A 27,979-nucleotide genomic window follows, 5' to 3' on the forward strand; every position below is an offset into this window, starting at 1 on the left:
GGCGTGGACGCGTTTGGCCCGTTCTTCGTGCGAGAGAAGCGCAGTGAAGTAAAGAGATGGGGTCTGATGTTTACCTGTTTCGCTTCCCGAGCTGCTCACCTGGAAGTGATCAGTTCTCTGACCGCTGACTCATTCATCAACGCATATCGTCGTTTTATCTGCAGAAGAGGTCCCATCAGGCGTATATACTGCGACAATGGAACTAACTTCATTGGTGGGAAGAACCTGTTGGAGAGCGCTCTGAAAGAAGAGGATCACAAGCGAATCGCTCAGACACTCAGTAAAGACAACTGCGACTGGGTGGAGTTCGCATTCAATGTGCCATATGCGAGCCATATGGGAGGCGTTTGGGAACGCCAAATCCGAACGGCGAGAACGGCGCTGACCAGTCTGCTGAGCGCTAATGGTCAACAGCTCGACGACGAACTTCTGCAAACTCTTTTCGCCGAGGCTGAAGCCATCATCAACAGCAGGCCCTTGACCTACTGTAGCATGTCCAGTAGTGATACTGTGGAGCCATTGACACCTCTCCAACTCCTCACCCTAAAATCAAAGGTCGTCCTTCCTGCCCCTGGGATGTTCTGCTCCGCGGACCTGTATGGGCGACGACGGTGGAGGAGAGTACAGCACCTCGCCACCGAATTCTGGACGCGGTGGCGACGCGAGTTCCTGCCGTCTCTGCAGGAGAGGCGGAAATGGCAGCGGCCAGAACACAACCTGCAGGAGGACGACGTTGTCATCATGGTTGATGACAGCCAACCGCGAGGCGCCTGGCCACTAGGCCTGGTTGTGGCGACGTACCCGGCTACGGACGGACTTGTGCGAAGGGTGCGAGTGCGTGTAAACGGTCAGGAGTATGACCGCCCCGTGCACCGTCTCATTTCTCTCATGAGACGTGGGCAGTGTGATTCCCAGTCGGGGAGTCAGTGAGTCGAGCAGCGGGGCTGGAGATTTCAGCTCGCGATCTTCGACGGAGCTGGAACAGAGTGGTTCGTCGAATCGGCCGTTGCGGTTTTTGCGCGGACTTTGGGCGAGTGCTGAGACAACGCGGCCAGTGATTGCGGCACCCGGCGGAGCGGCTGCAAAGAACTCAGCTGTGATGGGGTGTTTGCGGAAGTTATCTTTAAGTTTGTTAAGTGCGCCTCTGTGCATCCGGGATTTGTTCTCAGGATCATAAAATCCTCACCGGATTTTGGGGAGCCATGTTACCGCCGAGAGAGGGAATTGAAGGAATAGGAGGTGCCAGTTCAGTTTATTGCTTAGGGCATGCGAATGTGCAACACTTACCTGTGCATGTCTGCCTGCGGAATTTGCACTGCATGGGATGTTGGAACGTTTGCTTTGTGTTGCAATCGTGGCTGCCGGGTTTGCTCACACATGTTTTGCCTTCTCTTACAGTGCAAACGTGCTAAAGTAATTGTTCATTGATGACAGGCGTATTGTGGACCATTGAACTCCTTCATCTTGCAAACGAAGTACGTATCCATACGTTTATGTGTTAACCCTCGCCGGCCGAGGGGGGGGGGGGCGGGTGCCGCCCCCCCCATAGGGTTTTTTCGCGATAGCTCCGAACACGCTGGCGATAGAGAGCTGAAACTTGGCATACCTGACCTTTGATCCAAGCCGGATCTTTTGACACCAACCGCATTTTTAGGTCAGGTCAGGTCACTGACCTATGACGTCATAAGTGAACCTCTGCACGGTCTTCAGATGTCGCAACTTCGCAACGCCCTCACTGCCAGAGGAGATGTCACAGGGAAATGAAACTTGCAGGATCTAGTATCCATTATGAGTCCCACAACTTGTATATCTCGGATTTTTCCTAAAGGTCATATGAGGTCAGGTCATTTTCGTGACCTCACCATTATAAGTCAATGGGGAAAAATTCAAACTGCTATTCTGGCGCCGGGAACGATCTCCAACTATCTCAAGCACACAGAATCGTGATTTGATGCACTCCTTGCAAGGTTAGATGCGTCACTTTTGCAATGTTGACCTTGCATGACGTCATTTATGACGTCATCAAGGTCATATTAGTTTTTCGTCAATAACTCTTGATCAAATTGAGCTAGCGAGTCGGGAAGACCACCAATGGACTCAGGAAGACCTGCCGAATCGAATGATATGCGACATGACCTCTTTCGACCAATTTCGTGACCTGGGGGTGCTGACCTGACCTTGACCTGAGGTCAACACCCCAAGTTGACCTGACCCGGGCAAAAAGTATATCATTCGACGCGCCTGAGCGAGACGAACACGATGCTGCCAAAATCGGCGCTCTGCGGCCGTTTTTTGCGAAGTTATTCACCAAAAACTGAACCGTACCTTGGGGCACTTGACCTGACCTCAGAGGTCACCGGTTGACCTAGGACCTTAAAATCGGGTACCAATCTCTGCGTCTCGTAACGGCGCACACGCTCGTTTTTTCCGCGACGCGCTAGCTCCACCAGGGGCGAAACGGCGAGGGGGGGGGGTCGTACCCGCCCCCCCCCTCGGCCGGCGCGTATGTAGAAAACCAATAGGTCCGGCGAGGGTTAAATGTCTGCGGTCAACTGTGGCTACGCTATGGAGTCATTTGTTTTCTAATGAGCTGGCCACTACTTTGAATTGACACTGATCACAACAGAATGTTCAGCAGACGCCAGACAGTACAAAATGTGAATGATTGCTTGTGAATAATGCACTGTCAAACAAATCGCTAGAATGCTTGCTCGATTGTCTTGTCCGCATAGCTTCTTGCGCAGGGCTGTCGTGCATGAATCGTGCATGAGCACTGCATGAGCTTCATGTGACTGACGGTGCGTGATCTGTGCGTGTTTTTTGCAGCTTTTACGTGACAAATGAATGGACTACTGCTGCAATACATCACTGGGGCAATCCTAACTGTCCTTCTCTATTGATGGTAGTTGACGAAACGCGGTTACAGTAGGTATTTGTGTATTTGACAATAGCAGACACTCGAAGGCAATGCGTAGCTTGTAAGGTACAGTGGATCTAGTTAGGATCTCCAGACGTAACTACTAAGTAGTTTTAGTAGTTTAGTACTTCGTACTAAGCGAAGTAGTTTTGGTGCCTTCGTAACATGATACGAAGTTGTCAGAGGCGGATGACAGCTGGTACTACGAATACCCGTCCGTCACGACCCCTACCGGTTGACCTGACCTGGCCTGACCCGACCTGGTCTAAACGCTTAACGACATCATCTGTGATCAAAACTAACACGATATTCGTGATCAGCACCCCGGAAAACGCCTTATCAGCCACACTTTACCGACTTTCTAACAGATCCCGATATTCCCGATTTTTGGGTCATTGACCTGACCTGGAAGGTCAACCGATGACCTAGGACCTTAAAATTGGATATCATTGGCTTTATCTCGTGACGGGCAGCACGCTCGTTTTTCCGCGAAGCTCTAGCTCCATGAGGGGCCAAACGCGAGGAGGGTCGTACCAACCCCCACTTGTGCCGTCGAAGGATTCAAAATGGCCTGTGCCGAGTCCGACAAGGGTTAACCCTCACCCGCACATGGGGGGGGGGGTGGTTGCCACCCCCCCCCAGGTAGTCTTTCTGCTCTGCACTCGACAATTTTAGAGCTAGAAGACTGATTTTTCGTATAGCTGCTCCTCTATCTTTTCTTGATGTCCACTGAAAATTTCAAGTTTCTGTGATTTTTGGTTTCGGAGATATGACCTTGTTTTTCAGGTCATGTCATGACCCAAATGGCCAATTCTCAACATCTTGCGTTTGCCATGGGCCTTGTGGGCGTTTGACACCCTGATTTCGGCCTTTTTTGCCAGTCTTACCTCCCACCTATCATGGAACATGTTGTTCGACGATGTACAGGGGGGGCATTCCACGATAGATCGTACCACCTTTTTCCAATTTGACACCCTCATCTCTCGGAATTTGACGAGAATTGGTCTCAGGGGTAATCAGGGGCTCTGAATCCTCCTGTAACAATTTCAGGCTTATCAGGTAAGTATTTTTTTTAAGTTATGGTGTATAACATTTTTTGGATCTTGCTTTGCAGCGCTAAGTTTGGCGGGCTGTAACTCTAAGACGGATTATTCAAATGCCAAATGTTATATAACATTGAACTTGCAATGAAACAGAGATTAATATGTATTTTTGAAATTTCGAAAAATACGCTTTTTTTGATATATGACATATCGAGTTTTCTTTCATTTGTATTTTTTGGACTTTGGGACCAATTTTTTTTGAATTTTTATTTCTTTAAAAAAAATATTTGGCTCATTGATAAGAAGTATGAAAAAAATTAGAAAGGTGTTCTTTCTATAAATGTATTTATTTTACGTCACGATATCGGTTTCGAATAGTGATTTCGGGAGGGGAGCTTACAAATGGCGTGGTAAAGCTGCCTAGTGACACCACGGGTTGCTGAAATTTCAATTCAAGTCTGAGTCATCTGAAAAAGTGAAAAGAGGGTTCATTCAACCCTCTTTCCTATAAGCGCGAGGGTGAAAAAGGCTGCTTGGTTCTGACATTGTTTTGGACGCCAATGACCATAGCTGTCCGAGATGAAAGTTACAGGACGCATACATGGTGTCCTCCAGAGGTCTCACAACTTGTATATCTGGGATTTTTTTCAAGGTTACATGAGGTCAGGTCGGTCGCGTGACATCACTGTTATAAATCAATGGGGAAATATAAAAACTGTTATTTTGGCGCCGAGAATGATCTAAAACTATCCCACGTACATGGTATCGTGATTTCATGCACTCCTTGCAAATTCCAATGCTTTACGTTTGCATTGTTAACCTTGCGTGACGTCATTTATGACGTCACTAGGGTCGCACGAGTTTTTCGTCAATAACTCCCGATCAAATGGAGCTAGAGAGTCGGGAAAGCCACCAATGGACTCGGGAAGACCTTCCGAATCGAATGATATGCCATATGATACCCTTTGCCCAGCTTCGTGACCTGAGGGGCTCTGACCTGACCTTGACCCGAGGTCAACTACTTAAGTTGACCTCACCCTAGCAAAAAGTATACCATTCGATGCACCTGAGCTAGGCGAACACAATGATGCCAAAATCGCGGCTCTTCGGCCATTTTTTGCGAAGTTATTTACTAAAAACCGAACCCGTAACTTCAGTCACGTGACCTAACCTCAGACGCTACCGGACCCCACTCTATGTTACATCTATCGATTACAGAAAAGCATTCGATTCAGTGAAAAGAAGTGAGATGATAAGTGCTTTGATGACATATAAGATTCATCCTAAAGTTATCGATGCCGTAGCAGATATTTACCAAGGCGACTCAACACTTATCAGCTTGAATGATGACACAACAGAAAAGTTGGACGTGACAAGCGGAATCCGACAAGGGTGTACCGGCTCCACAGCCTTATTCAAGATTGTCACATATATAATCACCAGAGAAATACAAAAGACAACTCTTGGTTTCAGAAACGAGAAGTTTTACATTCCAATACTGTTCTTTGCGGATGATGGATTGATACTGGCAGCTTCACTGCAAGAAACACAGCTACTGATAAAAGTTTTAAATGAAGTGAGTAAGAAGTGTGGTCTAGATATAAACAAAGACAAAAGTGCTGTATTGATATTTAACTGTAAAGAACAGCCGGAGGAAGTAGAAGGAATACCCACGGCAGACAAGTTGAAGTATCTTGGTGTGAAGATCGGAAATCAGAGGAATATGTTCAAAGAGCAGAAAAGGCAGATGATACAAAAAGCTCAAAGAATGGCAAATATGACGTATGGGGTGGTCGCAAGAAGCTGCAACAAACTGCTGATAGGGAAAACCTTCTGGAAGAGCCTTGCTCTGCCATCCATATTATATGGTGTCAATATATTCCACGTAACAGAAGAAGAGGTCAAGAAGCTGGAAGTTATAGAAAACGGAGTATATCGGCAGATACTTGGTGCACCGAAATACACAGCCAACTGTGCCCTCCGAGGAGAAATTGGAGCTTCGGCGATGAAAACAAGAGTAATCAAAGGACATCTACAGTATGTTAGAAGCACTCTACAAGGAAATAACCAACTATTGAAGGAAGTGATAGAAACTCAATTGGAAGAAAAGGGTACGAAATGGGCGAGGATGATTATCACACACTTAGAAACCCTAAATCTAAACCAAGGCGACCTTAGAAACATGAAGAAAGAAGAACTAAATAAGAAGATGATTAGTTGGGACGATAAAAGATGGAAAGAGGAAGTAGAGACTAAAACAAGTTTGAAGGTATACAAGAGATGGAAGCTGAAGATAAAAGAGGATGATGTTTATGACAACACCCCGCAATCAAGAATCCTCTTTCAAGCGAGGACGGATACTCTCCCTCTGAACGCAAGGAAGAAGTTTACAAAAGAAAGAACGAACTGTGCCTTGTGTGAAGCGGAAAATGAAGATATTAATCATTTCTTGCTAGAATGTCCAATATTAAATGAAGTTAGGGTGAAGCATCGTGAATTACAACAGCCATACCTGGAAGACAAAGAAGAAGTTATAATGAGATTTCTATTTGATAAGGAAAGAAGGAATATGGAAGAAAAGAAACAGATTTTGTACAGCATGTGGACCCTAAGAACTAAAAGGCAAAAAGAGCTCAATACTTGTTAAGCACCCCGTACCAACTCATAGCGCGATAGTTTAAGTTAAAGTTTAAAAAGAAAAGGAGGAGCCGTTGCAAAGGCAATTCCTCAAAACCGTCAAGTTCAAGTTCAAGTACCTGAGACCTTAACCCTATTCCTGGCGGGCTCCGCCGGGACAAGAAACTGGCGGGGGGGGCCGATTCGGCCCCCCCCCCCTGAGATCTCGAGAACGAAGCAAGATAGCGACAAGCAGTAAACGGCATCGGATACGCACGGCCAAGATCTACAATTTTTACTAAGGTCATTTTCAGGTCAGGTCAAAGATGACGTCACAGGGGTCGAAAAAGTCAAAATGGCGGCACTAGATATGGAGAGAGTTTTTCTCGAATAACTTTCGAATTAGTCAAGATAGGAACAAACTAAGGGCATCATCGTGATCCTCTCGTCAATCCGCATCGAATGATATATATGTTGACCTCGAAAGGTCAAGGTCAAAGGTTGACCTCAGGTCACGTGACCTCGAGGTCATTATGTATATCATTCGATGCGTCTTGACGAGCTGAACACAATGAGACCATCCACGCGTCTGTATCTTGTTCCTGTACGGAGTTATTGGCCAAAAACCTTTGGTGACCTTTGATGACGTCACATGACCTCACAGCTGCCCAACAGCAAAACAGACCTCAAGGTAGTGAAGGTTGATCGTATATGAAGTCATGTATGGTATATGGGGCCATTCCGACCCGTTTTAGTGGTAAAAACAGGGAGTTGATTTTTTCCCCATTGACTTATAATGGGGAGGTCGCGAAATTGACCTGACCTTAGGTCACCGATATCAAAATTCCGAGATATACAAATTGCACATACTGGTACCCTAACTAAACCCTGAAGAGAAGAAATTGATCGGTCAAAAACTCTAGCTCTGGCGTGATTGCAAACTTTTCTGAGGTAGCGTCACCAAACCGCCTCTGGTGACCTGACCTGAGGTCAGATCAACTCAAAATTTTCAGACATGTTGCGTAGAAGCCTTTTAGGAAAAGTCAGAAAATTTGAGCTTCCTAGCTCAACGCGTTTGGGAGATATAACCAAAAAACCTCAGGGGGGGCTCCTGAGGCCCCCCCCGCCAGGAATAGGGTTAAAATCGGGTACCAATCGCTGCGACTTGTAACGGCACACACGCTCGTTTTTTCCGCGAGGCTCTAGCTCTATTAGAAGCGAAACGGCGTGCTGGGGTCGTATCAACCCCTCCGAAACCCATTTTGTTTGCGGGAAAATGAGGAACTTATAGAAAGAACACCTTTCTAATTTTTTGCATGTCGATTTGCAATGACATGAAGATTATTTTGAAAAAATGAAAATGTGAAAAATTTTGGTCCCAAAAGTCATTAGAGGCAAATGAAAAAAGATTAAGGTTTTTGCTCAACAATAAAATTTTTTCTTTGGAATTTTTATATAGTAATATTAATTTTTGATTCATCGCAAGCTTAGTGTCGTTTACTTTTTGTTGGTTGCTTAACCCGTTCTTGAGTTATAGGCCATCAAACTCACCGTTCCATACCGAAGTTAAAAAAAATGTAATGCAATATAACTCAAAAAGTTTTGATCTGAGAAGTCTGATATTTTGCCAGGCGTCTTTGGGGCCTATGATTACCCCTAGGACCGATTTTCATTAAAATCTGAGAGATGAGGGTGACGGGCCTGGTACGATCTATCGTGGAATGCCCCAGGGGTCAAGGTCAGGGTCAAGGTCAACCTAGGTCATCTAAGATAATTGCGTTTTAGGCAAGCTGAATTTACTTTTTGTGAAGTTTTTTGACTGCATTTTTGGTAAAAGCTTCTCAGGTCATGATTTCATGTAATATGGACCCAAAAACAATCGGTGCACACATCAGTATACACACAGATACACACAGACATACAAACACATATAATTGACCTTGACCTAACTTGACCTGAAATGACCTCAGCACTCAGCAGCAAAATTCTGGTCGGGTAGTGTGACAAAGAGGTTCTAGCTGGCTTGGCACCAGAAAACAGCATCGTCATCGGTATTTGATAAGCAGCGCACTTGATATCCAACGGTGACCCAAAACAGCAACATTTTTTAGTTTGACCTGACCTGGAAGGTCAATGACTGACCTGAAGAGGTAAAACTGGGTATCATTGGATTCGTCTTCTCCCAAAGAATCTTTTTGGTCTTTACCGCTAAGCTCTATCTCCAACAGGAACGAAATGGCGCGGGGGTGGCAACCCCCCCCCCCATGTGCGTTCTAGGATGGGAAAATGGCATGTGCGGGCGAGGTAAGGCCTTGGTCGCAACCAGTGGTGTAGCCGGGGAGCACAAGGGGCACTTGCCATTAGATGCATGGTGCCCCTCGGGCCCGAGAGGCCCTGTGGTGCCAACAATCGGCCGCTCAGGATTTATGCGTGTTATATTTCGACTTAGATAAGACCCACATAACTCGTGAGATCATCTCACGGAGTCACTACTCCTAAGCAGTCACACTTGTCTCTTTATAAGATCCCGACTACGGATTTTGAGGGCCCTCTGCCAGCCTCTGAGTGCCCTTGCCGGCCTATGAGGCGTCGGTTCTTAGAGTCTAATTAGCTAAATATCTTCAAAAATGGCCAAGTTATACGCATTATTGCAAAACATTAACAATTATTAATTTTTCAAATCAATTTTTCAGCACGAATTTGACATCGTGCGCCAATATAAATAGCACCGTCGTGTTCCTGAGCTCAAACTTCATCCAATAGACACCTTTTTTGTCGAAAAATTTTAACTTCAAAATTTGACCTTTTTTGACCTGAAGTGACTTGACCTATGCTAAATTCGACTCAAAATGACCTCGAATGACACAGACGACATCAAATTCGAAATCTATGGCCTAAATGGACCATAAAACATGTGTCACGTGACCGACGCATGAAATAATATTTCCGTGACCTGTGATGACCTGACCTTGACCTGAAAATCAAAGTACAAGTTTGGTACCCTCAGAGCATCTAGAGCATCTGTTCTCGAGTGTGTGAACCAAAAATGAGCCTGATCTGACTTGTAAGACGGCGGCCAGAGCCCAAAACGTGAACAAGCCAAAATGCTAATAATTTTTACATTGACCTGACCTGTGACGTCATCGGTGACCTCGAGGTCAATGAAATTAGGTTTCGCTCGATAGTTTTTCCGGGGCTATCAGACGCCGTTTGAATTTTGACGATCGGCCCAGTAGTTTCGGAGTTAGGAGGGGGCTATGAATAGCCCCCCCCCCCCCCCAGTAGGGCGTGTTATACGCAGACCCCAGTGGGGCGCGGGTTAACCCTCGCCCGTAAACGGCGATCTGCCACCTTCGCCCATGCAGGGGGGGGGTTGGTGCGACCCCCCCCTTGGCGTTTGAAAACGGAGCGTCGTAGAGCTTAGCGGAAAAAACCAACGGATTGCTCTCGCCGAGATCTCGCGATTGGTGGTATATTTTTTGGTCCTAGGTCAACATTTGACCTACTTTTGACCGGTCAAAGGTCAAATTTTCGGAAAAATAGACTTTTTTTAACTTTCGGCGGCGATTGCGGCAAAACGGTGGGAGATATCGACTTGAAACCTTCACTATCGTGTTCCTTGATCAATTCTCTATCCTTTGGTATGTATTTCGTTTCCCTAGCTCTAAAAATGGCGCGTTGGGAGCGCCGGAAGTCGGCAAGGTCACAGTCGGCGGCAGAAATTCGAAAAATCAAAATTTAAATTTTTGAAATCTGATTGTATTTTTGGATTTGGGAGGTCCATTTGCTCCCTATAGAAGCTAATATTGCTGCATATTCCCATTGAGGTGACAAGAATTAGCAAAATAGTGGTTCGTGCGCTTTTCAAAAATAGTACCGGACGCTGTTCCTCTTGTGACGTCATAGCTCCGTGACCTGACCTGACCCGGTCAAGTTTCTTATACCATATGATAGCCAATACTTGCCCCAACATGCATGGGAAGTTTCATCACGATCCATCAACCGATCTCCGTGCCTCCGGCAGGAAACCTCGGGTGTTGGCACTCAGTTTGTGAAAATCCGGCCGGAGGCTGTTCCCTTTGTGACGTCATAACTCCGTGACCTGACATGACCCGGTCAAATTTTTTTTATCAAAAGATGCGCAAGGTTTGCCCCATAAGGTACCCAAAATTTGGCGGCGCTACGCGCCGCCGTTTTTGCACTATTTCCGAAAAACCTCAGGGGGGGGGGGTTGCACCAACCCCCCCCCCTACATGGGCGAGGGTTAACCCGCGACCGCCTGGGGGGGTCGGATCCGACCCCCCCCCCTCCGTTTTTCTTGAATAACTCATGAACCACTTTCGCTATCTACTTGAAACTTGGCATACCTTCTCCCCTATCAATTTGACGTCTCCTGTGCAATTTTTAAGAAAAAATTTCCAAAATTTTTTAAGATATATCGATTTTAGTGATGTAACTACATGGCGTTTTTAGTCAAAAAGTGGTAAATGTTTAAAAAATCGCCAAAAATCAGGGTTTTAAGCAAATTGCAAATTAAGGACATGAAAAGACGCAGCTCAACGAGTTCTTTAAAATGGCTATCTCGGATTTTCCATAAAATGCGTTTTTCACCCCTAAAAATTCAAAAAACTATATTTTTTGGAAAACAGCTAATAAAATCCAAAATTTTGGGAATTTCCAAAAAACAGGAATATATGTTGTAGAGCTCTTTTAGAACATTAGATGCCCCAAATTTCAACTTTCTATCTTGATTTTTGACCCCCAAATTGTAAACAATAGCCCCAACATGCATAGGGCATGGTGACGTCATAAGCATTTTCGTGAATTAGAGGCACTTCTGAACATCGCATGTGAAAACAAATGGCACCACTAGATTCCTGGGACAAAGCTCGTCTAGAAAAGTGCATTTTTATGTCAAAAATAAAAAGTTGAAAAATTGACCTTTTTTCTCAGCCCTCGTATAGTATAAACGATTTTTTATGCAGTTTCAATGCACACTTATCACCAGCACAGTGACTTGGGGTCACATATAACCATTACCATAGGATTCGGCGTGAAAAATAAGCCATAAAACATGTGTCGCACGCCCATGTAACAGAAATTGAAAACCGTGACCTTTCGTGACCTGACCTGACCTTGACCCGTACTTAGTATGACCCCTATACGCACATGGTACCTTCACTAGGCCTTTGAGGTCATTTTTGGTGAGTTTCGAGCAGCAGCTATCGATTCCGCTGTCCGTAAGCCTAATCATGCAAAACCCCTGAATTTGACCTTTGACCTGACCTTGACCCGAAAGTTGACCTCAATCTTAAAATCTTAAGAGTGCGTTGGGAAGGTCTTGTAGAGACCTTTCGAACGCCGCCTCGCGGGGCTCGATACGACCATTGGTTCTCGAGATAACAGGGGGGGTCGGATCCGACCCCCCCCCCCCAGGCTGTCGTGCTCGTGGGTACGGAAATAGCCCAGGCGATGCCGGGTTAAGGGCTCATATGATGCCAACAAGGGGCCTTCACAGGCCGGCAAGGGATCCTCAGAGACCGGCAGTATCAGGAGCCCTGTGGAATCCTGGAGATCCGCATGGCACTCTCAGACACCTTAGAGTCACTGGTGTATGACCCTCAGACCCGCCGGTATAGGACATACAGAGTTACTGGTGGCTGGCTGTCAGAGGCGCCGGTGTGGGGGCCGGGGGCCCCACAGGTGCCGGTGTGGGACCCTCAAAGTCGTCGATGTGGGATCTCAAGAGACACTGGTGTGGGGGACTCAGAGGCGGCGATGTAGGGCCCTCAGAGGTGTCTGTGTGGGACCCTCACAGTTGCCGGTGATGACTTTCACAGGCGCCATTGTGAGGTCCTCATAGACACAGGTATGGGGCCATTACAAGCGTGTGTGTGGCCATTAGAGTTGCCGGTGCAAACACTGCATAAGGCCAGCGCCGCTGGGAGCCCTCAGTCACTGGTGTGGGGCCCTCAGAACCGCGATGTAGGGCCTTCAGGAGCATTGGTGTTTGGCCATCAGAGGCGCCGATGTGAGGCCCTCACAGGCGCCATTATGGGCCCTCAGAGACGCTGGTGTGGAGCCGTCCCATGCGGGTAATTGACTCTAAGAACCGACGCCTCATAGGCCGGCAAGGGCACTCAGAGGCTGGCAAAGGGCCCTCAAAATCCGTAGTCGGGTCCTTATAAAGAGACAAGTGTGACTGCTTAGGAGTAGTGACTTGAGTAGTTCTGTGGGTCTTATCTAAGTCGAAATATAACACGCATAAATCCTGAGCGGCCGATTGTTGGCACCACAGGGCCTCTCGGGCCCGAGGGGCACCATGCATCTAATGGCAAGTGCCCCTTGTGCTCCCCGGCTACACCACTGGTTGCGACCAAGGCCTTAACCCTTGTCGGACTCGGCACAGGCCATTTTGAATCCCCGACGGCACAAGTGGGGGTTGGTAGTTGGTACGACCCTCCTCGCGTTTGGCCCCTCATGGAGCTAGAGCTTCGCGGAAAAACGAGCGTGCTGCCCGTCACGAGAGAAAGCCAATGATATCCAATTTTAAGGTCCTAGGTCATCGGTTGACCTTCCAGGTCAGGTCAATGACCAAAAAATCGGGAATATCGGGATCTGTTAGAAAGTCGGTAAAGTGTGGCTGCTAAGGCGTTTTCCGGGGTGCTGATCACGAATATCGTGTTAGTTTTGATCACAGATGATGTCGCGTTTAGACCAGGTCGGGTCAGGCCAGGTCAGGTCAACCGGTAGGGGTCGTGACGGACGGGTATTCGACGTAGTACCTGTCGGCTGTCATCCGCCTCTGACAACTTCGTAACATGTTACGAAGGCACCAAAACTACTTCGCTTAGTACTAAGTACTAAACTACTAAAACTACTTAGTAGTTACGTCTGGAGATCCTAACTAGATCCACTGTACTTACAAGCTACGCATTGCCTTCGAGTGTATGCTATTGTCAAATACACAAATACCTACAATATACTGCACACTGCACATTGTATACGACCTCTGGGTTCTGACCCCTCCCTGCCCCCTGACCGCATGCTGTGTCGCCGACCCAGGTGGTAGAAACCGGTTTTAGCCTCTACACAAGCTGCCACTCTAACTCTCCCCTCTCTACGCCACCACGTGATGAAGTACATACCTACTAACGCGCTCGTGCGTAGCTGGGCGGAGCAAAGGGTCGCCGATACAGGTGCGGAGCTGCAGTTACCCTTCCGACCGTTGAAACCCGCGAGACCTGTACATGTGTGACGTGTGCAACTGAGCGCCGGCCGAACCGGAGCGGGCAGGAAGCCCTCGGCAGCCCCCGGCAGAAACGTCTGGACTTCCGACCCGCTCAGCCACCTACAGACTGTACTCCAGCTCATCACCGCGTTTTGCTCGCGCTTGGATGATATACGGTGAAGTGGTGCATTGTGTACTGTACAACGCGTACACGCGTGTAGTGCGGACTATAGGCACTACAAGCGTTCAGTTACACTAGCAAGAAATCACACACCCTGACCCATTGCCTGATTTTTTTTGCCCAGGTTTCCACCGGGGGTGTATTTCAAAAATCACACCACATGCACACCATACCCATTGCCTGATGTTTATAGTTTGTCCTTTCAAGAATATGAAACAAATTAGTAAGACCACCACTCCAGTTTACATTGGAACAAATTACCCAACCAATTAAGCACCTAACACACAACCTTATCTAGGCTGCAATGCCAGCGGTACTCAGCGTGCGTGGCCTTCAGACCATGCAAAGATTCGATTCGAACGCTCTACATAACATTCACAACTTGGAGCTAAGCACAGAACTACTAGTCTTAACTAATGCAGTTAAATGCGTTTTTATAGAAAATGACCAGTTGGATGCGAACACACACACAGTACACACACACACACACACCTACTTAACTACGAACTATCATACCAATGCGGTGTTGGTGCATTTGAGAGGGATGTCACCCTTTCCAACGTCAAAGGGGCTGGCGCACTTCTAGCAATGACTATGGCTCATAAATATAGATTATACACTGTAAAAAAGATTCACTAAGTTCCATGTTATCCTGGCCAAACTCAATAACCCGAGGCGTGTTGAATCGACATTGACACGCGGCTCGTGAGATACCGATTCAACACGGCCTAAGCTAAAAGCTAGATTTTTCCAGGATAACACGAAAGTTTGCAAATATTTGTTACAGTGTACGCTCAATTCGATATTTGATCCATTTTGTCAGTTTTCAGCGTACTCATTTACGTCATCAGCGCGCCAGCTTCCCTTTAGGCCGGAAAAAGGTCCCTCGCAGTTGGCACCACACGAGGCCGGCCAGCCGCGCCGAGTCTCGGGCTCGCACGTGCCACCTCGTGTGTGCTCGGCGCGGCCTTTCGCCCCATCCCGTCCGCTGCAGTGGTTAGGCACGATCTGGCGATGGACCGACGGACCAACACACAAACACATGGACACTGCGAGAGAGGAGGACGGAGGTGGGATTGCCACCTCCGTCCTCCCGTCCAACAGCAGACATGGGCGTGTGTGTCAGAGCGTCTATCCATCGCTAGATGGCACCCAACTAATGCGGCGGACGGGATGGGGCGAAAGGTCGCGCTAGGCACCGAGTGTCACATCCCGACCCCCCACTGAGGGCCCAGATGTGGCTCCACGGTCCCCTGGAACAGGACGGTACGTGTGGATGTGCTGCATGACCTGCGTCACGGTCAACGAGCCGTGAAGGCCAGCAGGACGCCAACGAGCCGTAACGGCCAGCAGGACGTCAACGAACTGTGACGGCCAGCAGGACGTCAACGAACTGTGACGGCCAGCAGGACGTCAACGAACTGTGACGGCCAGCAGGACGTCAACGAGCCGTCACGGCCAATGCAGGACGTCAGCAAGCTGTGACGGCCTGCATGTTGGCCGTCCCAGCTCGTTGACGTCCTGCTGGGTTACACAGCTCGCTGAACGTAACGCAGGTCATGCAGCACAAGCACCACGCACCGTTCCGTAACAGCGGGACATCAAAGGCTAGGAGTCACTCTACCGAGAGGCGTTCGGCCGCTCGTCCCATGGAACCCACGGGTCGGCGTCCACCTGGTCCAACCACCGCACGAGCTCGTCGAGGTAGTCGAGCGTACCCCGAAGAACGTGCGCCATGTACAGGTGCGAATCGTATGACTTCGACTTCTTACGTAGCTCTCCTGTGCGGATAATGTAGGCTTCTTTTAGATACCCTCTTGCCTTCTTGATGGCTTGCTCAGACTTCTTCTTTAGGAACGGCACCATGTCGTCCAGAGTTTTGACAATGGGCCCGGCCTGGTAACCTCCGTCAGTAATCTTGCCGAAGAGAGCAGGGTAGCTGCAGTTCGAACAGTCCTTGACAAGAGTATGCGGATTAGTTATAATAGGTCTGCCGTTCTCTCGCTTCGCACGCAGACTCTTCGTAGAGAAATGAAGAGGCAATCCTTTCTCCAGAGTGACCCAGAAGAGCTGCTCCACTTCTCCTGATGTGGGTGGGAGAAAAACAGCGTCACTTGTCTCGCTGCTTTCGATCTCTTCTATCTTTATAGAGAGCAGCTGTTGGGACAAGCCAGCAACAGCTCTGTCCTGCCTTTCAGGGCACGCCGCAGACGATTTATGTTGTCTCTTTGCCTTTTTGTTGAGATATTGAGTCTTCTCTGCATCTTCTGCGGCATTGATCTCTGCAGATCGTTTGCAGGCGCTCCGTTTTCCAAGATTTGACTTGGTGAGAAGTCCACGGCTCGTTTCCACAGGCATCGTTGTTGTCGCTCGATTTTTAGGGATCTCAGGTGGCTCTTCCTCTAGAAGTGTCGCCCAGTCCCCCATGTCCTGCAGTACCACCAATGGTTCGTCTTCGATTTCCACATCCATTTTAGACCCATCATCTGTTGAGAATTTAGAACCCTCCTGATAATTCTGCACCTCTGTCGGTGTCTCCTGAAGCATCTTCTGCGAACGAGCATTGCTCACATCTCCACCTTTCGTTTGTCCCGCCGAACGACCCTCTGAGGATACAGCGCCATGGTTTGCTTCACCTGGAGGAAGGTCGGCGGGACCAGAAGTTGAGGAGATACTCTCCGACTGGGAGAGGGATGTCTCTTTCTGAGATGTGGCTCGCTTTCGCTTCTTTTTCGTTTTGTTCTTGCATCCTTTCGCGGCTCCTGTTTTCTGTGCCGAGGGCACTGTCTGTTGTTTTGTCTCACCGGAGTCCCATGCGTGAACGTGAGGTGGATTTTCTAGTCCCCTGGACTCGGGTGTTTCCTGCAGGCCAGACTGCAGGACAGATGTTTTGTCCGGCGGCTGCGGGGCTGGTTTGTTTGGGGCGTCCGATCCCACAGGTGACGCGTTCTCATGCGTCACCTTCCCGGCGTCGCTTGGTCTTGGTTGCTTGCCACCAGTCATCCTCGCAACGATGGCGACGCTGGTCTACTACGATGGCGGTAGATGACTCTCTCTTCAAAACTGAAATGGAGGCAAAAACATCCATCAATACCGAGCTAAAAACAATGAAATGCTTGTAAAGCAGCTTGCAATATCCTAAAAAATGAAGAGAAGTACCTATGCAGTATGCTGTTGGTATGTACTTATGTTTTATGCGACGTTCGTTTATGCTGTGATTTATCACCTTCAATTAGGTAGGTATGAAGCTACCCAATTTTATAATCTGCGAAAACCGAACCACTTCTACACAGTAGCGGATGAAGACTCGATGATAATTTAGCCCTGTTTATGGTGTACGATTGGCTTTGTGGAGGAGGGATAATTGGTCTGAGGGACGGATCCGGCCCGAATTTCACAATAGGTATAGCCATCTCGACAGCTATTGGCTGATTTTGACTTAAACCGCGCCCCACTGGGGGGGGGGGGCTATTTATAGCCCCCCTCCCGTTTTTCTGCAATAACTTCCAAACCGTTTGACGTATCGACGCCAAACTTTCAGTACCTTAGGCTGCATCAATTTGACACCTTGTGTCAAAATTTGAACTTCGTAACTACCATAGGTCGGCCGGAAATGACGTCAGAGTGACGTCATGTTCGGCCGATTTCGACGCAAAACATTGAACCACGGCAATCGCTCCCAACAGCTCAGTTTTTAAGGTAGATCCAATTTCTTTGCATGAGAGGACTCAGAATAGATTGCGCTATCAAACTGCTATCTCGGATTTTCGAAATTTGGAAAATTTGGAAAATTAAATAAAATAAAATCCAAAATTTATATTTTTACATTTTCTTCAAAAAGTTTTTGACTTTTCGAAAAGACCGGAATATATGTGATAGAACGCATTATTATGACTAACTCTAGCAAGTTTTAGCTAAATATCTTCAAAAATGGCCAAGTTTTACGCATTATTGCAAAAAATTCACAATTATTAATTTTTCATATCAATTTTTCAGCACGTATTTGACATCGTACGCCAATATAAATAGCACCATCGTGTTCCTGAGCTCAAGGTGCATCCAATAGACACCTTTTTTGTTGAAAAATTTCAACTTCAAAATTTGACCTTTTTTGACCTGAAAGTGACCTGACCTAAGCTAAATTCGACTCAAAATGACCTCGAATGACACAGACGACATCAAATTCGAAATCTCTGACCTAAATGGACCATAAAACATGTGTCACGTGACCGACGCATGATATAATATTTTCGTGACCTGTGATGACCTGACCTTGACCTGAAAATCAAAGTACAAGTTTGGTACCCTCAGGGTAACTAGAGCATCTGTTCCCGAGTGTGTGATCCAAAAATGAGCCTGATCTGACTTGTAAGACGGCGGCCAAAGCCCAAAACTTGAACAAGCCAAAATGCTAATAATTTTTACTTTGACCTGACCTGTGACGTCATCGGTGACCTCGAGGTCAATGAAATTAGGCTTCGTTCGACAGTTTTTCCGGGGCTATCAGACGCCGTTTGAATTTTGACGATCGGCGCAGTAGTTTCGGAGTTAGGAGGGGGGGGGGGCTATGAATAGCCCCCCCCCCCAGTAGGGCGTGTTATACGCAGACCCCAGTGGGGCGCGGGTTAACAAACTTAATGCCACTACTCTAAACGTCACCTGCATGTGTATGTATATTGACTATTCAATATTGAAGTTTAAAATGATAATTTGGTGTTCAGATGACTACAAATTCCTAAAAAAAGAATCGGCAGTATTCACGGAAATTTTCTTAACAGGCGAACCTTGACCTTTGATGACCTCTGTTACCCTGACCTTTGACCTGACCCATAGACCTAGTCTACATACCAGTATGTAGAGGTCTATGCCTGACCTAAAAATGAAATGCGTAATTTCGTCATTATATTCTTCACACCTTCGAAAGCCGTCTACCGCGTGTACCTACCAGGCCCAGGAGCCGAGTTAGAAGGTTCAAGCAAGATCAAACACCTCCCCCAGCAGGGCGTTGAAATCCAGAAGGCTCAACGGGGCGCGAGTTGATAAAAAGATAAGGAAACAAACGTGGTACAAAAAAATGAGCGAGACAATTTTTAGAAACCTAAGGTTATTGTCGTCAGACAAGTTCATAAGGCTTAACTATTAGTGGCAGGGAGGGTTGTTTTCATCCACCCCTCAGGTTTTTCGGGAATATCTCCAAAACCGCTGAAGCTACGATGCTGAAATTTTCTGACTTTTCCTAAAACTAAATTGGGCACATTCCCTGAAAATTTCAAGTTCATAACTTTATCAGGGGCGGCTCCAGAGCACTGGGAATTGGGGGGTCCTGTTCGTGAAGCGAGTCATTTGGGCGAAGATCACGATGCTGATGTATTATAACTGTATGCACCAGTTTTACGATCAGTGAATGAAAGGTATCATGTGATAACATATACAAAGTTATTGTGCATCCTCTTTTGACACGTTTTTGCTATAATAGGCGGATCCAGACGTCCAAAAAGGGGGGTTATGTTTTACCTCCCAACATAGGTGCCCTGACACCGCCTATGCATGACCAATACAGTTGTAGTCGTTCTCTCATAAGAAAATTGTAACATAACAAGACCATTGCCACCCTTTTTAGAAACAGTACCAACAAAAACCTTATTTACTATACTTTTTGTGTACCCCCAATCTCAATGATCTGTATCCGCCTATGATTTTTGAAAATGCGTATTTTTAGGATCCGTGTGAATTCCTGGTTCATTCTCTATCGATCGGCAAAAGTTGCGTTAAGATTGGTTCAGAAACCTGGCCGTGATAAACAGTCTAAAATGTATCTGCAATTTGCCCGTTTTTACCCCCCTCTACCCCCCTATTGACATTTTTAATTTTTATTTTTTAGAAATGTAGATCACGTTGAGCAAAATCGAATGCCGGTTGAATTTTGAAAATCGGTCCATTAGATCTCGAGATATCAGGGGGGTCGTAAACAGCCCCCCCCCCCCTGCCACTAATAGGGGCAGCCAGGAGCCTGTCACTAATAGGGTTAAGGTAAAAGAACAAAGGCAAATTCCGAGGGCTAATCGCTACGATAATTCCGATGTGTGTGGTTCGTGAATACCTATGCTATATGCGTTCAATTTCTTCTGGCTACTCGGTCCCTTTCGGTAGCCCTCTGAGGTGCCAAACCCTTTTTTTTCCCACCTGGTTATAGCGGTGTTCCTGCCGACGGCGCGTCCGTCCCACGACTGGCTGCTGCGCAGTCGCCGCCGCCGCCCGCGGCGCTAGCGTGAGTCACGAGTCAAACAGCTGGGGAAAACCCGCAGAACACCGCCGCGCCGGAGGCCCCGCCCCCACTCCTGTGAGCTCTAATAGATCACATCTGACTTGACCCATGCCAAAATACAGAGCGGCTACGAGAGTGACACAGTCTGAAAATTCGAGACCGTTTGTGATTTCGGAAACCAAGTCGCAGCCCTGCGCGAAGTCCAAGCATGGCCATGGGTTCGCGCCGTCACCCACCAGGCTGATGCAATGATCAGCTGTTTGTCGTTGCAACAGTGAGACGCCGGCGCACGTTTTAGATAAGTGTGAAATACAAACTCAATAAAAGTTTGATGATACGGCAAATTTCACAGCTTTTATAATGAATTGACAAATAACTTTAACAAATCAAAGTTGAGAGCCCCAAATACGTAACACAATTAAGGGCATTTTAGGCCATCACAGTTTGTCAACAATTGTTGTTGGGGGGACTGGGGAGGGTGGTTGCTGGCTCAAAACCTGTCCCCCCCAAAAAAAACGAAACCGATCATCCGCGAAAAGAACTATTGAGCTCGCTCGAACCGAGGTGACGAATCGATTTATAGGTATGCAGGATGACTAACGATGCCACGGGGAGCATTTCGCCCCTCCTAAGATCTCGGAAATTTACCGGCCGATTTTCAAAATTCAAACGGTGTTCGATAGCCCCACAGGGAAAATACCTTGTGACCAAATTTCATTGACCGAAGTCAAACCGATGACGTCACAGGTCAGGTCAAAAGTCGGATTTTCACCGTTCACAGGCATTTCAAGAAATGTGTTGTGAAATCGAGTAAATTGGTAAGTTATTGAAAACCATCGATGGTACATTGTTCGTCAAACACATACTTTGCTATCTGAGGTCACTGATACCAAGTCAGGTCACAGAGGTCAGGTCACTGGGGTTACAATATGAAAGTATCGTGTGATACATGTTTTATGGTCCATTTTACATGACAAATGCGAATATGTGGGTCAGGCCTTTGGGGCCTTTGGGGCCAGCTTAGGTCACGTTTTGGTGAAGGTCAGGTCAAGGTCAGGTCAAATTAGGTCAAATTTTAGTGTCGATATTTTTGCATAACTCGGTATCAATTCGATGCAGCTCGTCACGGGGAGTCTAATGGTGGTGTCCGTTTTGCCCTACGTGGTCTAGAATTGCCAAAAATTGAGTTTGAAAATTTTACGGCATCATTTTTGAACTTTTTTTCGCTATAACTTGGCCAAAAAACGAGATATCGATCTGAAATTGGGTACATACGTAGATAGTAGACGTTATGTACTATCACATATATTCCCTTTTTTTGAAAATCAGAACCTTTTTGGATTCTTTGGCTGATATATAAAAAAAGTTTTTTTATATCTGGGGGGTCAAAACTGTAAAATTTTAAAGTTCCGAGATATCAGTTTTGTAGCCCAGTCAATTCTACATCTTGTATGTCTAATCATTTTTCTCTATCTTCAAAGCTGTAGGCCTCACAGCTCTTCTCGCGAAGGTCTTTTTTCGGTCGAAAATGGCAGAACATGACTCTGGAAAAACTTGTGTTCACAATGTGTAAAATTGATGCCCGGAGGAGTTTGGAAAGTTTGGTGGCGATATCCCGCGACCGCCTGGGGGGGTCGGATCCGACCCCCCCTCCGTTTTTCTTGAATAACTCATGAACCGCTTACGCTATCTACTTGAAACTTGGCATACCTTCTTCTCCATCAATTTGACGTCTCCTGTGCAATTTTTAAGAAAAAATTTCCAAAACTTTTTGAGATATATCGATTTTCGTGATGTAAATACATGGCGTTTACAGTCAAAAAATGGTAAATGTTTAAAAAATCGCCAAAAATCGAGGTTTTAAGCAAATTGCAAGTTAAGGACATGAATAGACGCAACTTAACGAGTTCTTTAAAATTGCTATCTCGGATTTTCCATAAAATGCGTTTTTTTTACCCCTAAAAATTCAAAAAACTATATTTTTTGGTAAACAGCTAATAAAATCGTAAAATTTTGAAATTTCCAAGAAAAACTGGAATATATGTTATAGAGCTCTATTAGAACACTAGATGTCTAAAATTTCAACTCTCTATCTTGATTTTTGACCCCCAAATTGTAAAAAATAGCTCCAACATGCATAGGGCATAATGACGTCATAAGCATTTTCGTGAATTAGAGGCACTTCTGAACATCGCATGTGAAAACAAATGGCACCACTAGATTCCTGGGACAAAGCTCGTCTAGGAAAGTGCATTTTTATGTAAAAAATAAAAAGTTGAAAAATTGACCTTTTTCTGGGCCCTCGTTTAGTTATGTATGGTATAAACGATTTTTTATGCTTTTAATGCACACTTATCACCAGCACAGTGATTTGGGGTCACATATAACCATTACCATCGGATTCGGCGTGAAAAATAAGCCATAAAACATGTGTCGCACGCCCATGTAGCAGAAAGTGAAAACCGTGACCTTTCGTGACCTGACCTGACATCGACCCGTACTTAGTATGACCCCTATACGCACATGGTACCTTCACTAGGCTTTGAGGTCATTTTTGGTGAGTTTCGAGCAGCAGCTATCGATTCCGCTGTCCGTAAGCCTAATCATGCAAAACCCCTGAATTTGACCTTTGACCTGACCTTGACCCGAAAGTTGACCTCAATCTTAAAATCTTAAGAGTGCTTTGGGAAGGTCTCGTAGAGACCTTTCGAACGCTGCCTCGCGGGGCTCGATACGACCATTGGTTCTCGAGATGACAGGGGGGGGGTCGGATCCGACCCCCCCCCCCAGACTGTCGTGGGTACGGAAATAGCCCAGGCGGTGCCGGGATATCTTTCTAGTTGAGGTTTATTTGCCATTGGGTCTACAGTGCAGGGATATTTCTATCTCGCACTCCTCTGAGATGCAAAGATAAGGTCTCGAGGGTTCATAGCTAAAAATCAAGAGTTCAAGTGATGATGGGTGAATAATCGAACCATTTTTAATGTTGTTTGCGTATGAAACTTATGAAATATTAAAACAAAGTACTCTAAATCTATTTTTCCATAGATGAGAACATTTAAATATAATGTTTAATTAATTAAGAATAAACCTCAACGTAGAAAGATATACGAGACATCTCGTAGGATTCCTCATGGCTCACTCGTGGAAGATCGGATATCTTTTTCTCGCGTGTAATAGAAAAACCTCGCTCCTTCGTCGCTCGGTTTTTCAGTAACCCGCTTGGAAAAGATATCCTTATCTTCCAATCGGAGCCATGAAGAATCCTCTATGTATATCTCCAGCCGTTCAGGAGATATCGACGGAAAAGGACAGGGGGCCGTTTCGCCCCCCCCCTACGGGGCGCGGGATAATAAGGAAAGGGTTGGTGAGTGGGCTGAAAACGGCCCTCACCCTCCACCCCCCCCCCCCCCTCCTTCTTCTGGAAACATAAGTAACCGAAAGATCTGGCGATGGTTTATCCACCTCGTCTGCCGCCGCGCTGCGAGGCATCGATTCGTTCGTTCGGTATGTGGATTCCTGAGCGGTCCTTCCCGGAGGCAAGGTGAAAGGTCATGGCCTGTATCAGAAATGTACCTATACGTTCCTGAATATGTTTTGCAGTTCTTCCAAGGCCTTGGACACCGTTTTATTATATCGGATAAGCATTGTACTTTCTTGTCAATCAATACATTTAAAGAAAACTTTATCATAATCTCATATTGCGGCAATTGTAGTTCTGTTTACGGTTGTCTCTTTATGATACTTATGTAACCTCAATTCTTACTTTTACTGTATGCCTGGCCTATTCAAATACATTAGCCAGAGGGGTGTGGTAATAACTGGTGTAAGCAAATTGACCACGGTCAAAAATGCATTACCAGAATGCACTAAAGCTATGCTAAAGCCAACATTTTGGGATGGTCTCGTTCCTAAGTCGGCTAAGAGCTTCGATCCAGAAAATAAATTTATCGTTGGCATACAGTAAAATACATACCAAACTCGGCCGGTGATAAATTTTCAAGACCTCAGTCCTTACTGATTTTTGAACTCGGCCTTCGGCCTCGTTCAAAAATCCAGTAAGGACCTCGGTCTTGAAAATTTATTTACACCGGCCTCGTTCAGTATTATATAATACCACCACCTCAACTGCGCTGGAGCTCTGGCGTTCTTCCCCTCCCCGCTATGGACCGGCCATCGGGCTAGGTGTGTTAGTACTGAGCGCAAACGTGTAGAAGTCACGTGACTTTCATTCGCGTAGCGGGAACGGAAGCTATAGGCGATACCAAGGACGGGCTCTGGGGAGGCAACGGGCACAGAAAAATAGCACGATTGTAGTTTTGGAAGAATATCTGTTGCGGTAAGAGGAATTATACAAAACATACGTCCTAGGAGCAAACATGACTTATTCCTCCATACTTTGCGCTACATTTCCTTTCTCCACTGACCAGAACTTAGCAAATAATAGCACAACTCTAAATTGGTTATATATGTGTACAGTAGCAACTGCGGGTCCCTGTACCTACAGATTCGACGGGTCGATTTAAATCGTGTTTGAGTTCACATCACGTACAATATAATGGTGGCCTAAAACGCACCGATTAGCCGTGACGCTAGTTGGTCCGCAACACTCGGTCACAATAGTCTACCGCTCAGTCACTGAATTGACAGCTTCCGAAAAGGATTACAGCGTAACACACACGCAATGCCCGTCGTGCGCTGACGCCTGACAGTGCCTGACGGTTCCGACTGCCAGGAAGGCAGCGCTACCGCCCAGTGAATCAAAAGAGAGCTATCCAATGGAGCTTGCCGCGCAATGCACCTCTGTGCATTTCGCGGCTACTCTAGCGTGGGACGTTCGGCCGCTCGTCCCATGGAACCCACGGGTCGGCGTCCGTCTGGTCCAACCACTGCACGAGCTCGTCGAGGTAGCTGAGCGTACCACCAACAATGCGTACCATGTTCAAGTGCGACTTGTATGACTTCGACTTTTCACAAAGCTCTTCGCTGCGGATAATGTAGGCTTCTTTTAGATACCCTCTTGCCTTCTTGATGGCTTGCTCGGCCTTCCTCTTAAGGAACGGCACCATGTCGTCCAGAGTTTTGACAACGGGCCCAGCCTGGTAATCTCCGTCAGTAAACTTGCCGAACAGAAGAGGGTAGCTGATGCTGATCGAACAGTCCTTGACAAGGGTATGTGGATTGGTCATATGAACTCTACCATTCATTCGGTTCGCGCGCAGGCTCTTCGTAGAGAAATGATAAGGCAGTCCCTTTTCCAGACTGATCCAGAAGAGATACTCCATTTCTCCTGATGTTGGTGGGAGAAGAACAGCCTCCATTGTCTCGTTGTTTTCGCTCTCTCCTACCCTTAGAGAGAGAAGCCGTTGGGACAAGCCAGCAACAGCTCTGTCCTGTCTTTCAGGGAACGCCGCAGACAATTTATGCGGTCCTTTTGCCTTTTTGTTGGGATATCGAGTCTTCTCTGCATTTCCTGCAGCATCGATCTCTGCAGATCGTTTGCAGGCGTTCCGTTTTCCAAGATCTGATTCGGCGATAAGTGCACGGCTCGTTTCCACATACATCGTTGCCGCTCGATTTATTGGGACCTCCAATGGCTCTTCTTCCTCTAGAAGAGTCTCCCAGTCCGTCATGTCAGGCAGTACTACCGAGGGCTCGTCTCCGAGTTCCATATCCATGTTTGAACCATCATCTGTTGAGAGCTTAGACTTCACGTCTTTCTGCATTTCTGTCGTCTCCTGAAGCATTTTCTGCGAACGAGCATTGCTCGTATCTCCGACTTTCATTTGTACCGCCGAACCACCTTCTGAGGATACAGCTCCTTGTTCTGCTTCATCTAGAGGAAGGTTGGCCGGGCCAAAAGTTAAGGACATTTGCTCCAATCCGGAGAGAAATGCCTGCTTCTGAGCTGCGGCTTGCTTTCGCTTCTTTTTTGTTTTGTTCTTCCTTCCTTTCGCGGCTCCTGTTTTCTGTGCTGAGGGCACTGGCTGTTGTTTTGTTTCACCGGAGTCCCGTGCATAAACGTGAGGTGGATTTTCTAGTCCCCTGGACTCAGGTGTTTCCTGCGGGCCAGACTGACGGACAGATGTTTTGTCCGGCGGCTGCGGGGCTGGTTTATTGGAGGCGTCCGATCCCACAGGTGACGCGTCCTCATGCGTCATTTTCCCGGCGTCTCTTGGTCTTGGTTGCTTGCCACCAGTCATCCTCCCAACGATGGTGACGCTGGTCTACTAGTTACTACGATGGCGGTAGATAACTCTCACTTTAAAACTGAAATGGAGGCAAAAACATTTATCAATACCGAGCTAAAAACAATGAAATGCTTGTAAAGCAGCTTGCAATATGCTAAAAATGAGGAAAAGTATGCAGTATGCTGTTGGTATCTAATTATGTTTTATGCGACGTTCGTTTATGCTGCGCTTTTTATCACCTTCAATTAGATAGGTATGAAGCAACCCAATTTTATAATCTCCGAAAACTGAGCCACTTCTACACAGTAGCGGTTGAAGACTCGATAGAAAATGATAATTTAGCCCTATTCATGGTGTACGATTGGCTTTATGGAGGAGGGATAATTGGTCTGGGGGACGGATCTGGCCCGAATTTTACAATAGGTATAGCCATCTCGACAACTAGGTATGTGGCTGATTTTGATTTAACAAACTTAATGCCACTACTCTGAACGTCACCTGCATGTGTATGTATATTGACTATTCAATTTTAAAGTTTAAAATGATAATTTGGTGTTCATATGACTACAAATTCCAAAAAGAAAAGAATCGGCAGTATTCACGGAAATTTTCTCAAAAGGCGAACCTTGACCTTTGATGACCTCTGTTAGCCTGACCTTTGACCTGACCCATAGACCTAGTCTACATACCGGTATGTAGAGGTCTATGCCTGACCTAAAATGCGTAATTTCGTCATTATATTCTACACACCTTCGAAAGCCGTCTACCGCGTGTACCTACCAGGCCCAGGAGCCGAGTTAGAAGGTACAAGCAAGATCAAACACCTCCCCCAGCAGGGCGTTGAAATCCAGAAGGCTCAACTTTCAAGAAGGCGAGTTGATAAAAAGATAAGGAAACAAACGTGGTACAAAAAAAAAATGAACGAGACAATTTTTAAAAACCTAAGGTTATTGTCGTCAGAAAATTTCATAAGGCGGCAAAGGAACAAAGGCAAATTCAGCACAATTCAGCGAAAAACCATAGGTGGGGGGGGGGGGGGGTGCATCAACCTCTTCCCCTCGTCCCCCCTCGCCGGCGAGGGCTAATCGCTACGATAATTCCGATGTCTGTGGTTCGTGAATACCTATGCTATATGCGTTCAATTTCTTCTGGCTACTCGGTCCCTTTCGGTAGCGCCCTCTGAGGTGCCGAACCCTTTTTTTCTCACCTGGTTATAGCGGTGTTCCTGCCGACGGCGCGTCCGTCCCTCGACTGGCTGCTGCGCAGTGTCCGCCCGCCGCCCGCCGCCGCTAGCGTGAGTCACGAGTCAGATAGGCAGCTGGGGAAAACCCGCAGAACACCGCCGGAGGCCCCACTCCTGGGAGCTCTAATAGATGCACAGCGACTTGACCCATGATAAAATACAGAACAGCTACGAGAGTGACACAGTCTGAAAATTCGAGACCGTTTGTGACTTCGGAAACCAAGTCGCAGCCCTGCGCGAAGTCCAAGCATAGCCATGGGTTCGCGGCTCGCGCCGTCACCCACCAGGCTGA

General features: G+C 46.8%; 2 protein-coding genes across 2 annotated transcripts; both read right to left on the reverse strand.

The window, feature by feature from the left end:
- Positions 1-14,112: 14,112 nt before the first annotated feature.
- Positions 14,113-20,222, reverse strand: LOC122375346. The gene is made up of 3 exons (XM_043354686.1): positions 20,172-20,222; positions 16,273-17,051; positions 14,113-16,122 (listed from the first exon to the last, which is right to left on the reverse strand). Exons 2-3 carry the CDS (start codon positions 16,989-16,991, stop codon positions 15,609-15,611), a joined length of 1,233 nt encoding a protein of 410 aa, XP_043210621.1. The 5' UTR covers positions 16,992-17,051; positions 20,172-20,222; the 3' UTR covers positions 14,113-15,608.
- Positions 20,223-24,570: 4,348 nt separating this feature from the next.
- LOC122375396 lies at positions 24,571-27,950 on the reverse strand. Its single transcript, XM_043354756.1, has 2 exons — positions 27,652-27,950; positions 24,571-26,523 (listed from the first exon to the last, which is right to left on the reverse strand). Exon 2 carries the CDS (start codon positions 26,454-26,456, stop codon positions 25,077-25,079), a length of 1,380 nt encoding a protein of 459 aa, XP_043210691.1. The 5' UTR covers positions 26,457-26,523; positions 27,652-27,950; the 3' UTR covers positions 24,571-25,076.
- Between the last annotated feature and the right edge of the window lie 29 nt (positions 27,951-27,979).

This window comes from Amphibalanus amphitrite, unplaced genomic scaffold (assembly GCF_019059575.1).
Source record: "Amphibalanus amphitrite isolate SeventyFive unplaced genomic scaffold, NRLGWU_Aamphi_draft 000041F_arrow, whole genome shotgun sequence".
In the NCBI taxonomy this organism is placed as follows: domain Eukaryota; kingdom Metazoa; phylum Arthropoda; class Thecostraca; order Balanomorpha; family Balanidae; genus Amphibalanus; species Amphibalanus amphitrite.